Source organism: Piliocolobus tephrosceles, chromosome 9, assembly GCF_002776525.5.
Source record: "Piliocolobus tephrosceles isolate RC106 chromosome 9, ASM277652v3, whole genome shotgun sequence".
Taxonomy (NCBI): Eukaryota; Metazoa; Chordata; class Mammalia; order Primates; family Cercopithecidae; genus Piliocolobus; species Piliocolobus tephrosceles.
In genome coordinates, this window is record NC_045442.1 from 66,323,344 (window position 1) to 66,338,013 (window position 14,670).

A 14,670-nucleotide genomic window follows, 5' to 3' on the forward strand; every position below is an offset into this window, starting at 1 on the left:
GGCTAGGGTCAAAGGAGATCATGCATGGACTAGCCCTGCACACAGCGAGGCCCCACCCAGTAAAAACAAAGGTACTTCATGCTCCCATGGCTCTCAGGGACCAAAGTGACATCAGCTCTTCTTTTGCTTTGGCACAGAAACTGCTTTCCCAAACAGACCGCGGCCCAGGTGACCCTCAAAGCCATCTCAGCCCACTTTGATGACTCGAGCGCGTCCTCGCTGAAGAACGTGTACTTCCTGCTCTTCGACAGCGAGAGCATCGGCATCTACGTGCAGGAGATGGCCAAGCTCGACACCAAGTAGCCGCTGCACTTTCCAGCAGGGATCAGAGGACCACCCGAGTCCCAAGAGTGGGTTTTGCTTTTTAAAAGGAGAGAAGAGGGGTGACGGCGGGGGAGTAGAGGGCGGCCGGGCAGGTCCTGCCGGCGCAGGGAGCCCTCTGCCCTTCACACTCTCTTCCAAAAGAGCCTCCATCTGTAAGGAAGCAGGTCTCCGCGAGGGGTTTCTTTCCATGTGTTTTCCTCCTGTTGTTTTAGAACTTTTTTAAAAAAACAGACCTCGTTTTAGATTTATAGCATCGACTTTTACACACACCCATACGAGAAAAGATCCTTTCAAAATTCTTAAATCTTCTGTTCCTCCTTTTTCTAAGGGAAGAGGGCAAAAAGTGACCTGGGCTCTGTTGGTGTGCGTGTTCCGTGGCGGAGAGGAGAAAATGGGAAAGACATCTCACTGGTGCTTTTCTCTTTTATTTTAGTGCCCCCCCCCCCCCCCCCCGTAATACCTGTAACTACTCCTAAAAAGGTTTTGCTTCAGGCTTTTTTTTTTTTTTTTTTTTGGTTTCATTTTGTTTTTTAAAGAAAAAGAAAATGAAAGGAAAAAAATAAAAGATCCAGTGTCTTTCTTACAACATATTCTTTTATTGCAACATTTTCCTCAGTTTGGAAAACGGTGTCCCCACACGTAGGTCCTTCTAGAATATTGTAAGTCAACAGAACAAGGCCTGTCACTGACACGCTGGGATTCCCACCTCACTGGGCCCCAGGTCAGATAGCACCAGGGCTTGTGTTTCTCAGGCCGAAGGTCCTGCCTCCGGAAAGGTGGGCTTCCCTTCGTGGTCCATGAAGACAGATCCTTGGATGAAGCCGCCAGGGGAACAGCCATCCTCCAAGAGAGGCACACGACTCACTTAGGCCTGGGCGACAGCCCCAACGGGATGGCCTGAGAACCCCAGAGAGGCTGCTGTCCCAAGGACTCTGCCCAAGTTCCCAGAGGCCACCATCGAAAGGGCGCAGGGAGGGGCAGGGTGGGGAGGTGGGGCTTGAATTTCTTCAGATGAACTCATCAACCACTTCTGCTATGCAGATTTAACCCAGGCGGTCCAAGAGGGGCTCCTCCGGATTGGAAGATCTCTCTCAAGTAGAGGAGTCATTTATACACCATAACATAGTCGGTGGCAGACATTAGTGCCCAGCTGGGCCTTGGGACAAGTGACCCTGGGGTTGGCCAGGAAACCAGAAGCACAAAACCACAAAGTCCCTCGGGGGCCGTCTCCCCATCCCCAGCATCAGCTGGAGTTTTGTCACTTACAAATCTGCCCGTGAGTAACCTAGAAATATGCTGGGGTCACCCGCAGAAACCCCCTCTGCTCGCTAATGGGTAAGCAGATGGCACCCCGCAGAGAGTCACATTTTCTGGCCTTCCTTAAATACCTCCAGTGGCTGGCAGGCCAGGCTGCAGTCTCAACCCCTGCTAGCCATGTAAAAATGCACGCTGTCAGGGTGGGGTAACCAGAAGGGAACCTTTATCTAGCTCTTCTGAAATGTAGCCCACGGTACGGAGTTAGGATCTAAAAGTGGAAATGTGCTGGCCGCAGTGGCTCATGCCTGGAATCCCAGCACTTCGGGAGGTCAAGATGAATGGATCATCTGAGGTCAGGTGTTTGAGACCAGCCTGGCCAACAAGGTGAAACCCCGTCTCTACTTAAAAAAAAAAAAAAAAAAATTAGCCGGGCATGTTGACACGCGCCTGTAGTCCCAGCTACTCAGGAGGCTAAGGCAAGAGAATCACGTGAACCCGGGAGATGTAGGTTGCAGTGAGCTGAGATCGTGCCACTGCACTCCAGCCTGGATGACAGGGAGAGACTCTGTCTCAAAAATAATTAAACAAAGTGGAAATGTAGGAAGGCCATGAGGCTTAAGGAGTACAGGGATCATGCACCAGTTAGGGGATTGAAAACAGGGCTCCTGTGGAGTCCCTGGTTGTTGCAGAATGTATGGGCTGCTCAACCATGAGATGGCAGAAATTTGGGGTGCAGGGTGTCTCTCCACCTCAGGTCCCTCCTTTGTTCTCAATGTGCAGCTCTCCTTCCTGCCCTCACAGACAGACACTAGCCACCAGAGCCCAGCTCTCTGCCCTCCTCTGAGAGCTCTAAATGACACAGGTCATGACCACAAACACATGCACAGGCATGCACATCCCAGAGGAGCCAGGTGCAGAGGGAGGGCTGGCTGTGGCCTCCCCAGCACCATGCAGCCAGCACGCATGAGTCGCTCAGCCAGTACCCCGGCGAGCACACCTTCGAAACCCAAAAAGAATCCTCTAAGGGGGTATTTGTTTAATGCCTCTCTCTCCCATTTTTGTTTTATACAAGTTGCATTTTTGGCCACCACATCATTGGCATCTTATTCCAGAAGAACAGCATTAGTTCTAGCACTTGCCAGGTGGGTGCCATGCGCCAAGCAGTCCGTACGCCCACCTGCTGCAGTAGCTCATCTCCCGCCCGGCCTTTCCGTCACGGTGGAGACTGCCTCATGGTTTTCCAGCTTGTAGAGACAAACAGGTCCCGGCTCTTGGTCAGCCGAACCATGAGCCGGCCCACATAAAAGCCACTGATTTGGCCCACGCCGTCATTTCTCCCCATGGACAGGAGGAACGTCAGTGCACCTGCAAGCAGAGACACAGAAACAACCAGAACCTCACTGAACCTCCTGGGGCTGCAACTCCCAGAGTGCTGATCCTTCCCGAGGCCTTCGGACTCAGGGCCGGAAAATGTGAAATCCCTTTAGGAAGGTAGGTGAGGCCCTGATTTTTTTTTTTTCTTCTTTTTTCTTTTTGACAGAGTTTCGCTCTTGTTGCCCAGGCTGGAGTGCAATGGTGCAATCTTTGCTCACCACAACCTCTCCCCCCCACCCTTGTTCTAGCGATTCTCCTGCCTCAGCCTCCCGAGTAGCTGGGATTACAGGCGCGCACCACCACACCTGGCTAATTTTGTATTTTTAGTAGAGATAGGTGACCGACCTCAGGTGATCTGTCCGCCTCGGCCTCCCAAAGTGCTGGGATTACAGGTGTGAGCCGCTGCGCCCGGCCTATTTTTAAAGAGCTCTAGGGGGATGTTTCCATCACCAGCTTGGAGAGTTTGTTCTAGTGGCCAGGTATCTGATAGCCGAAAAAAGCTTCCCCATGTTTAACCCCAAACTCTCTTAAAACTGCAAAGCGCACGGGGCCTCTCTTACCTGGCTTGTAGGCCTGAAGAGGCCGCTGCTTCACGGAGTTGACGATGTTGGCCACGACGATGTTGGCGTGGAGGCCAGCAAGATAGGCCATCTTGGGCGTCCTCACGTCGGCACAGTCACCAATGGCGTAGACGTTGCTGTGGCCCTCCACCTGGAGGTGCTCATTCACTCTCAGAGCACCACTGCTGGCCAGTCTGCTCTCTGCCAGAAGAAATGACACCGAAACCAAGACACTGAGCTGCTGTGTTAAGCGGCCACCAGGAGGAGGTGAGGGCGAGCTCTAGACGCTGGTCAATAGGTGCTGGTCAGACCACCCTCCTGAGGCATGACCAGCCCCTGGAAGTGCCTGCTCTAGAGGCCACCCTCCCACCTAACTTACTCCCCTCTGAAGTCTCCACCTCACAACTCTTCCTGCAGAGGCAAGGTTGCTGACGCCAGGGTGGAAATGGGTCAAAATACCAATAGGCCTCCTTTTAGAAATGTACATAACTCTCTACAAGTTACAGTGATTAGCTGAGTCTTGAATTTACTTTTGAATGTGAGATTTTAAAAATAAATGCAGGCCAGGTGTGGTGGCTCACGCCTGTAATCCCAACTCTTTGGGAGGCTGGGGCGGGCAGATCACTTGAGGCCAGGAGCTCAAGACCAGTCTGGCCAACATGGTGAAACCTGTCTCTACTAAAAATAGAAAAATTAACCGGGCTTAGTGGCACACAGCTGTAATCCCAGATATTCAGGAGGCTGAGGCACAAGAGTGGCTAGAACCCAGGAGGTGGGGGTTACAGTGAGCCAAGATCACGCCACTGTACTCCAGCCTGGATGACAGAGCAAGATTCTGTCTCAAAAAAATAAAAATAAAAAACAAAACTGAAGCATTAAAAATAAATGCAGAGCTTTAATATATGACAAACTGCTTTTTTAAAGGGACTTTTAAAAACTTGTATTTGAAAATACAACATTCGGACAATTAGGTATTAAATTCTGGGATCTCTGTCCATTATAAGCCCTCAATCCCACCGCTACACACAGCGTGGACTGGCTTCCTTTTCCTGGGATTGGATCATTACTTCCTGCTGGACACAAGGCAGGAGCTCCTTGTCAGGGAAGGGCATTCGGGAGTAAATGACAGGGACTTGAGGACACAAAGCAACCAGCAGGGCTGGCCACTGAGTTTCCTGCTCACAAATGGAGGCTTGAACACACATCAGTCCACCTCTGCCACCTCCAGCCAGCTAAATACGCAAATACTGAGCTTTAAGAAACTAGGCCATGTTACCAACCCCACTCCCCAGTCAATCCAAGCTCAAGAGATCAAATGTTTGGATCTGGGTTTGGGGGCAGCAGCACGCCTGAGGAGAGAGGAAGGCCTGACCCTGAATTTCCTCTGTCCCCAGGTGAGTAAGAAAGAAAGAAAACACCAACTTTTCTCATCTCTTTGACGCCTGTTCCCATATCCTACCACTAGGGGGCAGCCCTAATTTCAGAAGATTCTGGTCACCTTGGCCACCTGGAACCCAGCCATCGTCACAGCTGAGGAGAGCTCAGCAAGGGTGGACCCTCACTGAATTTAAAATCTGAGCTGCTGGGAAGAAAGGGGGAAGGCAGCAAGGTGTGGACTCCTGGGGGCAAGCACTGCAGGGCATTCAGAGGGTGCTGAAGAACAAGGAGGCACGGGGGAAGCTCGGCCGGGCACCTGCTCACCAAACGCGTTGCGGTAGGCGGAGTTGTTGATCTTGATGCCGGTGCAGAGAATCACCAGGTTGGTGGCCACCTCCGTGCCTTTGTCCGTCTGCACTTTGATGTACTCTCGATACTCATTGAGAGGCAGCTCCTCCAGATTGCTCACCCGCTCACCTAGAAGGGGGTTCATGACCAGGAGGCTGGTGGAAGGGGGGACCCCATCAAGCCTGGGTCTCAAGCCAAGGCTGACCCTGGGGAGGGCCTGGACCTCTGGGGCCCAACTGGGCAATGGCTGTACCCCGTCTTCCCACCATGCCCCTCCCTCAGCCCACACTATGGCCCACAAAGCTGATCTGGACATCCGGCCCCAAGGGGTCCAGCTGGAGAAAAGTTCCAAGAAGCCCCTGGAGGACTTCCTGGAGGGAAGCGAGGCTGTTTCCCAAGAAGTTCTCAGAAAAGCAGAAGACCTCAGACACGCCTCTCTAAATGCCAGCCACGCCATCCTAACTAGGCAGGACAAGCGCTCCAAGTGCACCAGGACAAAGGCGAAAGCCAGAGAAAGAGAAGCCAGCTCACTACACTCACTGCCTAAAGTGACAGTGACCAAAAGGAGGCTGAGGCAGCCGCGCGGGCCCTTCACAGGGCAGATGCCTCACCCTCCCACAAACAGAGGAGGCTGGGGCCTCGTGCAGTGAGGTGTAGGGGCCACAGCACTGGAAAAGAACCCCTCTCTCCAGCATATGCTGGGTGGGTCTTGTGCCCTGCTCTACAAGAAGGCCACACTCCTCACAACTCTCAAAACATAAACCGATAAACCTATTCCCTCGACCAGAGACATCATATTCGGGGCAAATCCTTCAGATGCACTTAAGAAAAATTCAGCAGACAGGCATCCCACCATCTGCACTGCATCCAAAGCAATAACCAGGACATGGAAATCCTATAAGTACCAGGCCCTCTTCCCTGCCCAGGGACGGGCACAACTTCCAGCTAGACAAGGCTCAGATGGGCTTTGACCAAGCTCACGACAGCTTCTGAGCGCTTCATGCTCCACCCCAGGACACAGTGGAAAAGAGAGAGCCTGGGGTGGACTGTAGCCGCCCTCCTGTTGGAGGCAGTGACCAAGCCTCCAAGCCACATCTCACCAGGCCGGGGCGGGGCAGGGAGGGAGGTGAGGGTGCACGTACTCAGCAGCAGCTGCACGCCCTTCCGGAGGAGGATCTCCTTCACTTCCTGCCGGACGGAGGGCAGGAGCTCCTTGTCAGCCAGGGCCACTTGGGAATGAATGAGAGTGACCTGCGGACAAAACGACCACAGGGCCTGAGAAGGAGCCCCCGAGTCTTCAAACACAAACACTGCATGAATGTCCACCTCCACTCGTACCTCCAGGTTACAGATGAGGAAACTGAAGCCCCAGAGAAGTAATCTGTCCAGTGCCAGAACCAATTAGTGGTGAGCTGGGCTTAACCCCACATGTTCTAGACTAGGACTCTTTCAGTACCTACCCAGGCCAGAGGACTGCCAATATGCCAACACATCACAACTTACACCTCACCTAGGGCCACGTGGAAAATTATCTTCAAGCATCCTTGGGCACTTCTAATTATACAAGCCATGGACATTCCAATAGTCAATCAGGCTGATGTCAACATGAAAGCTGGTTAAAAATTAGCACTTCCAGGCACGTCTACTTGCTGTCTGGGACAACACAGGGAGGTGTCCCGGGCACCTCATGTTGTAATCATGTTCAAAGCCTGGGCTTTGATATCAAATTGCCTGGGTTGAAATCCCATCTCTGATACTCACTTGGACACCTCCCAAAGGCTCCCTAACATGGGCACAAACAGCCCCACTCATAGGAATTTTGTAATGATGAGCAAAAATATATATATAAAGCATGTAACTCAGCACATATTAAGTCCTTAATAAAGGGTGGCTGCTACTACCCTTATTGTCTACTAATTCTAAACATGTGGATATTTTACTGAGTTACTTGAACTTTTTTACTACTTCAGACTGGTCTGACCCCTGTGAAATAAGAAGAAATGACGGCCGGGCGCCGTGGCTCATGCCTGTAATCCCAGCACTTTGGGAGGCCAAGGTGGGCAGATCACAAGGTCAGGAGATAGAGACCATCCTGGCTAACATGGTGAAACCCCATCTCTACTAAAAAAAAAAAAAAAATTAGCCAGGCGTGTTGGCGGACACCTGTAGTCCCAGCTACTGGGGAGGCTGAGGCAGGAGAATGGCATGAACCCAGGAGGCAGAGCTTGCAGTGAGCAGAGATCGCGCCACTGCACTCCAGTCTGGTTGATGGAGCTAGACTGCGTCTCAAAATAAAAATAAACAAAGAAGAAAGGTATGTATTGGTCTCTGCCCCCAGTTCCTGATGCAGAGCTCTTAAAACCCTTGTAAACTGGGGTACTAAGAGAGAATCATTTGTTCTAATATTTGGTCCTCGATGCCAGCTCTTGATACAGAGCTCCTGAGATCTTTGTAATGTCCTGAGTGATGGGAGGGTCTGACACAGAGCTCCTAACTCCTTGGATGTTCCTGGGTGATGGGAGCATCTTTTGTTCTGATGAAGCTACTCCTGAGGGGCTCCTGGATGATCACTGGTCACCAGAGAGACCAAGCCAGCTTAGAAGTCTGGAACTTTCAGCTCCAGGGACGAGAGAGGGGCTGGAGATTGAGGTCATAATCACCCTTGCCTACCTGATGAAGACTCCATAAAAATCCCTAAAGTACAGGGTCCAGAGAGCTTCTAGGTTGGTGAACATGTCCACATGCCAGGAGAGTGGTGTACCCCAACTCCATGGGGACAGAAGCCCCCATGCTCAGGACCCTTCTAGACTATGCCTTATGTGCCTCTTCATCTAAATGTTCATTTTTATCCTTTAAAACATCCTTCGTCATAAATCAGCAACAGCAAGTAAACTGTCTCCCTGGCTTCCATCAGCTGCTCTAGCAAATTATTTAACCCAAGGAGAGAGTCATGAGAATCTCTATCTTGTAGCCAAGTGGGACAGAGCGTGGGTAAGCTGGGGACCTATGGACTTGCAACTGGTGTCTGAAGTTGGGGCAGGATCTTGGGACTGAGCCCTTGACCTGTGGGGTCTGCACTAACGCCAGGTAGTGTCAGAATTGAATTGAACTGTAGGACACCCAGCTGTTGTCAGAGAATTGGTCAGTGGGGGTAAAAACCCACACATCTCATCCCAGAAGTGTGCAGTGAGTAGAGAGAAAAACAGTTTGGTTTTTCCCTATAGAACCCTCATAAATCAAAATGAATGAATTATAACTATATCAATCACTCATCATAATTTCCAACAATTTGTCAGAGAACAGCCATATAATTAAAGTATCCTCTATTGATTTTTCATTTCAAAACCAACCTGCCTTTCCCTGAGGAAAAAAGATCCATTCACAGGCCCCACGTGGCTCTCAGAAGCCCATCTGGCTTCAACTGCCAGCCAGCTCTTGCCTAGAGGACCTGTAATGACGATTATCACTCAGCCCTTGCCAAGCCTGGACAGGGTGCCAGGATTTCCTCTTTCTTGCTAGGTTGCCAGGTAGGATCTCTGTCCGTTGAGCATGAGAAAGCAACAGGGCAGGCTGATGCCCCCTCCCTGTTCCCACCCATGGGTAGAAGGCAGTGCTGTACAGTCATTCCCCAGTGTGGGCAGAGCGGGGCTATGCTGCAGGCTCCCCACCACCATAGGGCTGCTCAGAGCAGGGGCTACTGTATCAGGCAGAGACCAAAGCAACAGCTGAAGGTGTCTTTGTCCAAGCTGGTTGTCAGCAAGAGGTAATCAAATATACATTTATATCACAAAGGCCTGAATTCTGAAGGCGACACAGAAGTTCGGCTTTCGCAAGGTATCGCCCCTGGGCTTGATCCTCCAGGTTGGAGCGAAGGGCAGGATCTTTCCTTGAGGGAAGACACACCCTGAGCAGCTCCGTAAGGTCAGGTGCTGCAGGATCCCAGCTCTGCAGGAAAAATCCCCTAGAGAATCGCACCTTGGCAGAAATACACACTCCCAGTTTATGTGAATAGAGCTCCAGACTTCTCTGCCCTGAGCGAATTCCTGATGTTCCTAAGATAATGCAGAAAAAAGCCAACCACTTAGAGTTCCAAGGCAAGGCAGCCCGGCCCACCTCTTTCTCAGGATATTCTGTTTTAATCTCTGCTGCCATCTCCACTCCAGCCGAGCCTCCTCCCACCACCACGATGAACTGTGAACGCTGGACCTGGAGAAGAGGACACGTGAAACAGGGACATATGAAACACACCTACGCATCCACCCCTGTCTGCTGGTTCAGCCTGTGGTGTGGCTCCCTCGGCCAAAGGAGGGCAGAGAACCCTTTCCACATTTTGGGTCCAAATGTGCTTCCTCCCACCCACCTCGCAGAATTGCTGTGGAAACTGCCTGAGATCGTGGATCTAAGCCTGCTGTATACAACACAGAGCCTTGTGAAAACAGGAGCGGAGGGCACCCATGAAAAGCCCCAGGAGAGGCAAGTAAGAGACATACCAAGGGCAACATGAGCAGGTCTGGGGTGCCCACGTCCCGGCTCCAGCAGCAAGTTCAAGGTCTCTTCCCAGGGAAGTCTCTTCCTAGTGACTCTCCAACTCTATGGCTATAGCCAGCAGCTCTGAACACCCCCATGGCCTCCCAGCTGTGGGCTTAGGCCTCCCCACAGCTGTCCTCCCATCTGCCCGCACTGCCCCATGCCTTCAGTGCACAGCTCACCTGCCTCACCATGTCCTCATAGGCCTGGATAGCGGCCTGCTGGCTGGAAACCTCATTAAACTTGCCCGGGAAGGGCCCAGTGCTGCCCGTGGCCAGGATAAGATGAGAGAAGGGCAGGGCCTGAGACAGACCAAAAAAAAAGATGAAGGTAGGGCAGGGCAGGGCAGGGCAGGCCTAGGCCTCTGCATCCTACTCCTGGCCTGCCAGCTGGGACAAACCAGGCAAAGAGGCCCCTCTAGATACCCGAGGCAGCCCCCATGGGGCCAAGTGAAACCACCACACTGGTTAGCCCAAGGGATGGCACTAGAACCTGGGGAAAGACCTAAGGAGGCAGAGTTTACCTCCTGCATGGAGAACGCAGGGGCAACCGGAGCCACCCAGCATGGCAGTGGAAGGGGCAGCCCAGTAGCAGGAGGCAGGGTTGCAGGATCGGAACTGCCTGAGGGGGTTAGCACAGAACCTCCCGGATGTTTTAGAAGAACCCTCCTCCTGCCTCCGCCAGGAAGAAAAGAAAAGGAAAGAAAGACTGATCAGCAGTGGGATCACACCTGTGAACAGCCACTGCACTGAACAACATAGCAAGACCCCAGCTTAATTTAATTTTTAAATTAAAAATAAATAATAAAATAAATAATAAATCATTTAATTTTTTTTAATTAAAAGTTTTAAAAAAATTTAGGCTGGGTGTGGTGGCTCACGTCTGTAATCCCAGCACTTTGGGAGGTCAAGGCGGGCGGATCACCTGAGGTCAGGAGTTTGAGACCAACCTGATCAACATAGCAAAATCCTGTCTCTACTAAAAATACAAAAATTAGCTGGGCATGGTGCCACGCGCCTATAATCCCAACTACTCAGGAGGCTGGGGTGGGAGGATCGCTTGAACCCAGGAGGCAGAGACTGCAGTGAGCCAAGACCATGCCACTGCACTCCAGCCTGAAATTTTAAACAAAGAAAAGGAAATCTTGTTTGGAGCCTAAATATATAAAGTTGACAAAAACAGAGCTGCTCCAATGGGAGGGGCTGGAGGGCCTGGACTCTACTCAGCCCCCACTTTCCCCTGAACCTCCGAGATGCCCTCATGGAATCTTTCAGGGTTCTAAAACGCATGGCCAGAGACTGCAGGACTAGGAGACACTCAGTAATCTCTCCAACCAGAAAACTATCTGGCCCCATTAATTCAAGAAGGGCTGGGTCACACTAAATCACATGCTCATCAAGGAAGGGAATTGTGTTTCCTTTTGCCAATGCCCCCTTAGCTTCAAACACCAAGTGGGGGTGGGCTGGACGTGACACTTATCCTGAGCTGGTGGCAGCTTGTCGATGGAGCTGAAGTCATGGCAGGTGTGTGCCAGGCTCCATGATGCACATGTGAGGTGAGGGAACACATAGATGAGTGAAGGGAAATCTCTGCCCCAGTGACATCCCGATCCAGGAGATGTGGGACCATGTGTGTGCGTAACTTTTTGTTCTAGACAGAGCCGAGGGCTGGCCAAGCCTGGGAGTTGTCTGGGACACTGGCTTTTAGAGCACGGGCTCTGGGCTAAAATTGCATGGGTTCAAATCCTGGTTCAGTCTCTTACCAGCTGTGGGATCTTAAGCAAGCCATTTAACCCTTTAGCTTCTCTGTAAAATGAAGTTATACCACCTTCCCCATAGAGGCACAGTAAACATTCATGAGATTTACATAAAGGCTACAAACAGGGCCTGGCATGCAAGAATTACAAAAGAAATATCTGCCACCATATTCTTATGGTTGCTGTGGTCAAGCCTCCGTTTATGAGGAATCCGTTATCTGCCCAGCACCAGGCAGGGCTTGGGGCTCACAGACAGCATTCTCTTTTTCATTTTTTTTTTTTTTTTTGAGATGGAGTCTCACTCTGTCACCCAGGCTGGAGTACAGTGGTGCAATCTCAGCTTACTGCAACTTTCACCTCTCGAATTCAAGCAATTCTCCTGCCTCAGCCTCCTGAGTAGCTGAGATTACATGCGCCCACCACCAGGCCCAGCTAATTTTTGTATTTTCAGTAGAGACAGGGTTTTGCCATGTTGGGCAGTCTGGTCTCAAACTCCTGACCTCAGGTGATCCGCCCACCTTGGCCTCCCAAAGGGCTGAGATTACAGGTATGAGCCACTGCCCCCAGCCTAGCTCTCTCTTAACCCTGGAGGATCCCGCCCAGGCCCTGCAGCGGGCCCTTGAGCCAGCTGGCAGCCGGGCTGGCCCTTACTCACCTCACCGCCCTGCAGCAGCACCGTCTGGTTCTTCAGGTCTACCCCCACCACCAGCCCTTGCCGGAAGTTGTCCTTGAAAGTCACCGAGTAAGAAATGAATGTCTTTTTGGCGAACCCTGGGGAAGGGACACAGAAGAGGTCCTAGGGCAGAGCTAGGCTGCCCACAGGAAGCCAGAGTGACTCAGAACCTTTCACAAGCTGCACACCAACAGGGGGGCCCTTGACCAAAGGGTCAGGCCATTAAGTATGCCTGGGGTACCCCTACCTCCTAAAATGCCAGTCTGGGCCTCAGACCCTCAGAAAAGCTCAAGCTTTTACTTCTAGGGTCTCATTATGGTGGCTACTTAAGACCAAAGACCTTGAGTTTCTCCAGAACTTGTCTGATAGTGGAATGCAGGCACTTTGCCCTAAATGGAGAAAACCACCCCTAGCCCTAAAATCAAGCCCCAGAGTGGAGACAAGACCACCCTCACAGAGACAACCCCAGATGGGAGCACGTTACCTGTCTCCACGGAGGCTCGGAGGGCAGCCACATTGTGGTGGAAGGAGTCCTTCATGTCCACCAGCATGAAGGGGATGTTCAGGGCCTGCAGCTGGCTGGCTGCCGCGATCCCGCCAAAGCCCCCACCCACAATCACCACATGCAGAGCTCCCGATTCCACCGACACCTGGGACCCCATCTCGAACCAGGCACTGCTGAGAAGGAAGAGGAGAGCACATCAGTGTCAGGGTGGCTAGGAGGGCTGGAAGGAACCACAGTGAGAAAGGCCTCAATCATGAATTGACCTTTTTAGATGAGGTAAATCTTTGATTAATGAAACTCCAACTTTGTAACATTTGAATTAAATTCAGAAGGAACAAGGGGGTATCCCACTTCCAGCCCATCCCCCAAATACCCAGTTCCCTTCTCCAGAGGCATCCACTGTTACGGAGCAAGTTTGGATGACTCCTTCCAGAGATAGCTTATGCACCTATAATCACGACTATTTTTTGCACCCATTAAATAAAGTGTTCTGCACGTTTGTTTTTTACTTGATATATTTCATTGAAGACTTTTGGGAGAGATTGCAGTGGGGCAGGAGGAAATAAAAGACTTTTGAAGAGGGGAATAATGTTCACTCAACAACATATATGAATTGAACCTCTGCTTTTTGACATGCTCTGTGTTGTGTACCCTGTGGTCAAACAGGCAGATATGGTCCCTGCCCTTATGAGGGCAGACCTTACAAAGTCAAATAACCAGGTGGGCAGTGTCAATGATGTGGGAAGCTGGGAAGAGGTGCAATAACAAGAAACAGTGGGCACACCTGTGGGAAACTGGCAAGCATAGGCCACATCTAAAGGAACAACAAAAAACATTCTTTAAGCACTGCATCAAACAAACACTGCAACCAGATTCAGCCCAGCTCACAGGTCACACCAACTTAAGGTCCAGGTTTAAGGAGGTCAATTAGCAGGTTACGACAAGAATCCTGCAAAATTCTGCTGCTAGGGTTTGAATGTGTCTCCCAAAAAGGAACAGTGTTGAGAGGTGGGGCCTAATCAGAGGTGTTTGGGTCATGAGGTCTCCACCCACACGAATGGATTAATACCAATTATTAAAGGGCCTCTGAGGCTGCAAGTTCAAGCTCTTGCTCTCTGTCACTCTCTCTTTTCCCTTCCACCATGGGATGACTCAGCATGAAGGCCCTCACCAGACACTGGGCCCTTGATCTTGGACTTCCCAGCCTCCAGAACCATAAGCCAATATACTTCTGTTTATTATAATTACCTAGTCTGTGGTATTCTCCTGTAGCAGCAGAAAACAGACTAAGACAAATGTGGTGCGAACTAAGACTGTGATCATGGAGTAGAAAGGAGGGGCCATAGCTGTGTGCTACAATGCCTGGCTAATTTTTTAATTACTTGTAGAGATGGGGCTGGTTATAGCAGCTCATGCCTGTAATCCCAGCACTTTGGGAGGTTGAGGCAGGAGGGTCTTCTGAGCCCAGGAGTTCCAGACCAGCCTGGGTAACACAGACAGACTCTGTCTCTACAAAACAACAACAACAACAACAACAACAACAACAGCAAAAAGCCAGGCATGGTGATGTGCACCTGTAGTCCCAGCTAACTGGGAGGCTAAAGTGGGAGGGTCACTTGAGCTGGGGAGGTCAAGGCTACAGTGAGCCATAACTGTGCCACTGCACTCCAGCCTGGGTCACAGAGTGAGACCCTATCTCAAAAAATAAAACACCTAGTCTCTTTCAAACTATACTACAAGGCTACAGTAACCAAAACAGCATGGTACTGGTACCAAAACAGAGATATAGACCAATGGAACAGAACGGAGCCTTCAGAAATAATGCCACACATCTACAACCATCTGATCTTTGACAAACCTGACAAAAACAAGAAATGGGGAAAGGATTCCCTATTTAATAAATGGTGCTGGGAAAATTGGCTAGCCATAAGTAGAAAGCTGAAACTGGATCCTTTCCTTACTCCTTATA

At 50.9% G+C, this 14,670-nt stretch overlaps 2 protein-coding genes across 3 annotated transcripts in view; one reads left to right on the forward strand and one right to left on the reverse strand.

The window, feature by feature from the left end:
- Positions 1–907, forward strand: part of LOC111537903 (core histone macro-H2A.2) — a 59,214-nt gene extending 58,307 nt beyond the window's left edge. The window contains exon 9 of the mRNA XM_023205043.3: positions 138–907. Coding sequence (XP_023060811.1) covers positions 138–303 — 166 coding nt within the window. The 3' untranslated portion in view covers positions 304–907. The remainder of the gene's footprint in view (positions 1–137) is intronic.
- Positions 901–14,670, reverse strand: part of AIFM2 (apoptosis inducing factor mitochondria associated 2) — a 26,214-nt gene continuing 12,444 nt past the window's right edge. Inside the window, exons 2-9 of one of the 2 annotated variants that reach the window (XM_023205041.2) lie at positions 12,681–12,871; positions 12,179–12,294; positions 9,950–10,069; positions 9,354–9,446; positions 6,383–6,491; positions 5,217–5,369; positions 3,516–3,716; positions 901–2,946 (exon numbers count right to left, since the gene is read on the reverse strand). In XM_023205041.2, coding sequence (XP_023060809.1) covers positions 2,795–2,946; positions 3,516–3,716; positions 5,217–5,369; positions 6,383–6,491; positions 9,354–9,446; positions 9,950–10,069; positions 12,179–12,294; positions 12,681–12,858 — 1,122 coding nt within the window. In that variant the 5' untranslated portion in view covers positions 12,859–12,871 and the 3' untranslated portion in view covers positions 901–2,794. Of the gene's footprint in view, positions 2,947–3,515; positions 3,717–5,216; positions 5,370–6,382; positions 6,492–9,353; positions 9,447–9,949; positions 10,070–12,178; positions 12,295–12,680; positions 12,875–14,670 lie in introns of both variants that reach the window. The other variant, XM_023205042.2, reaches the window with a different exon arrangement.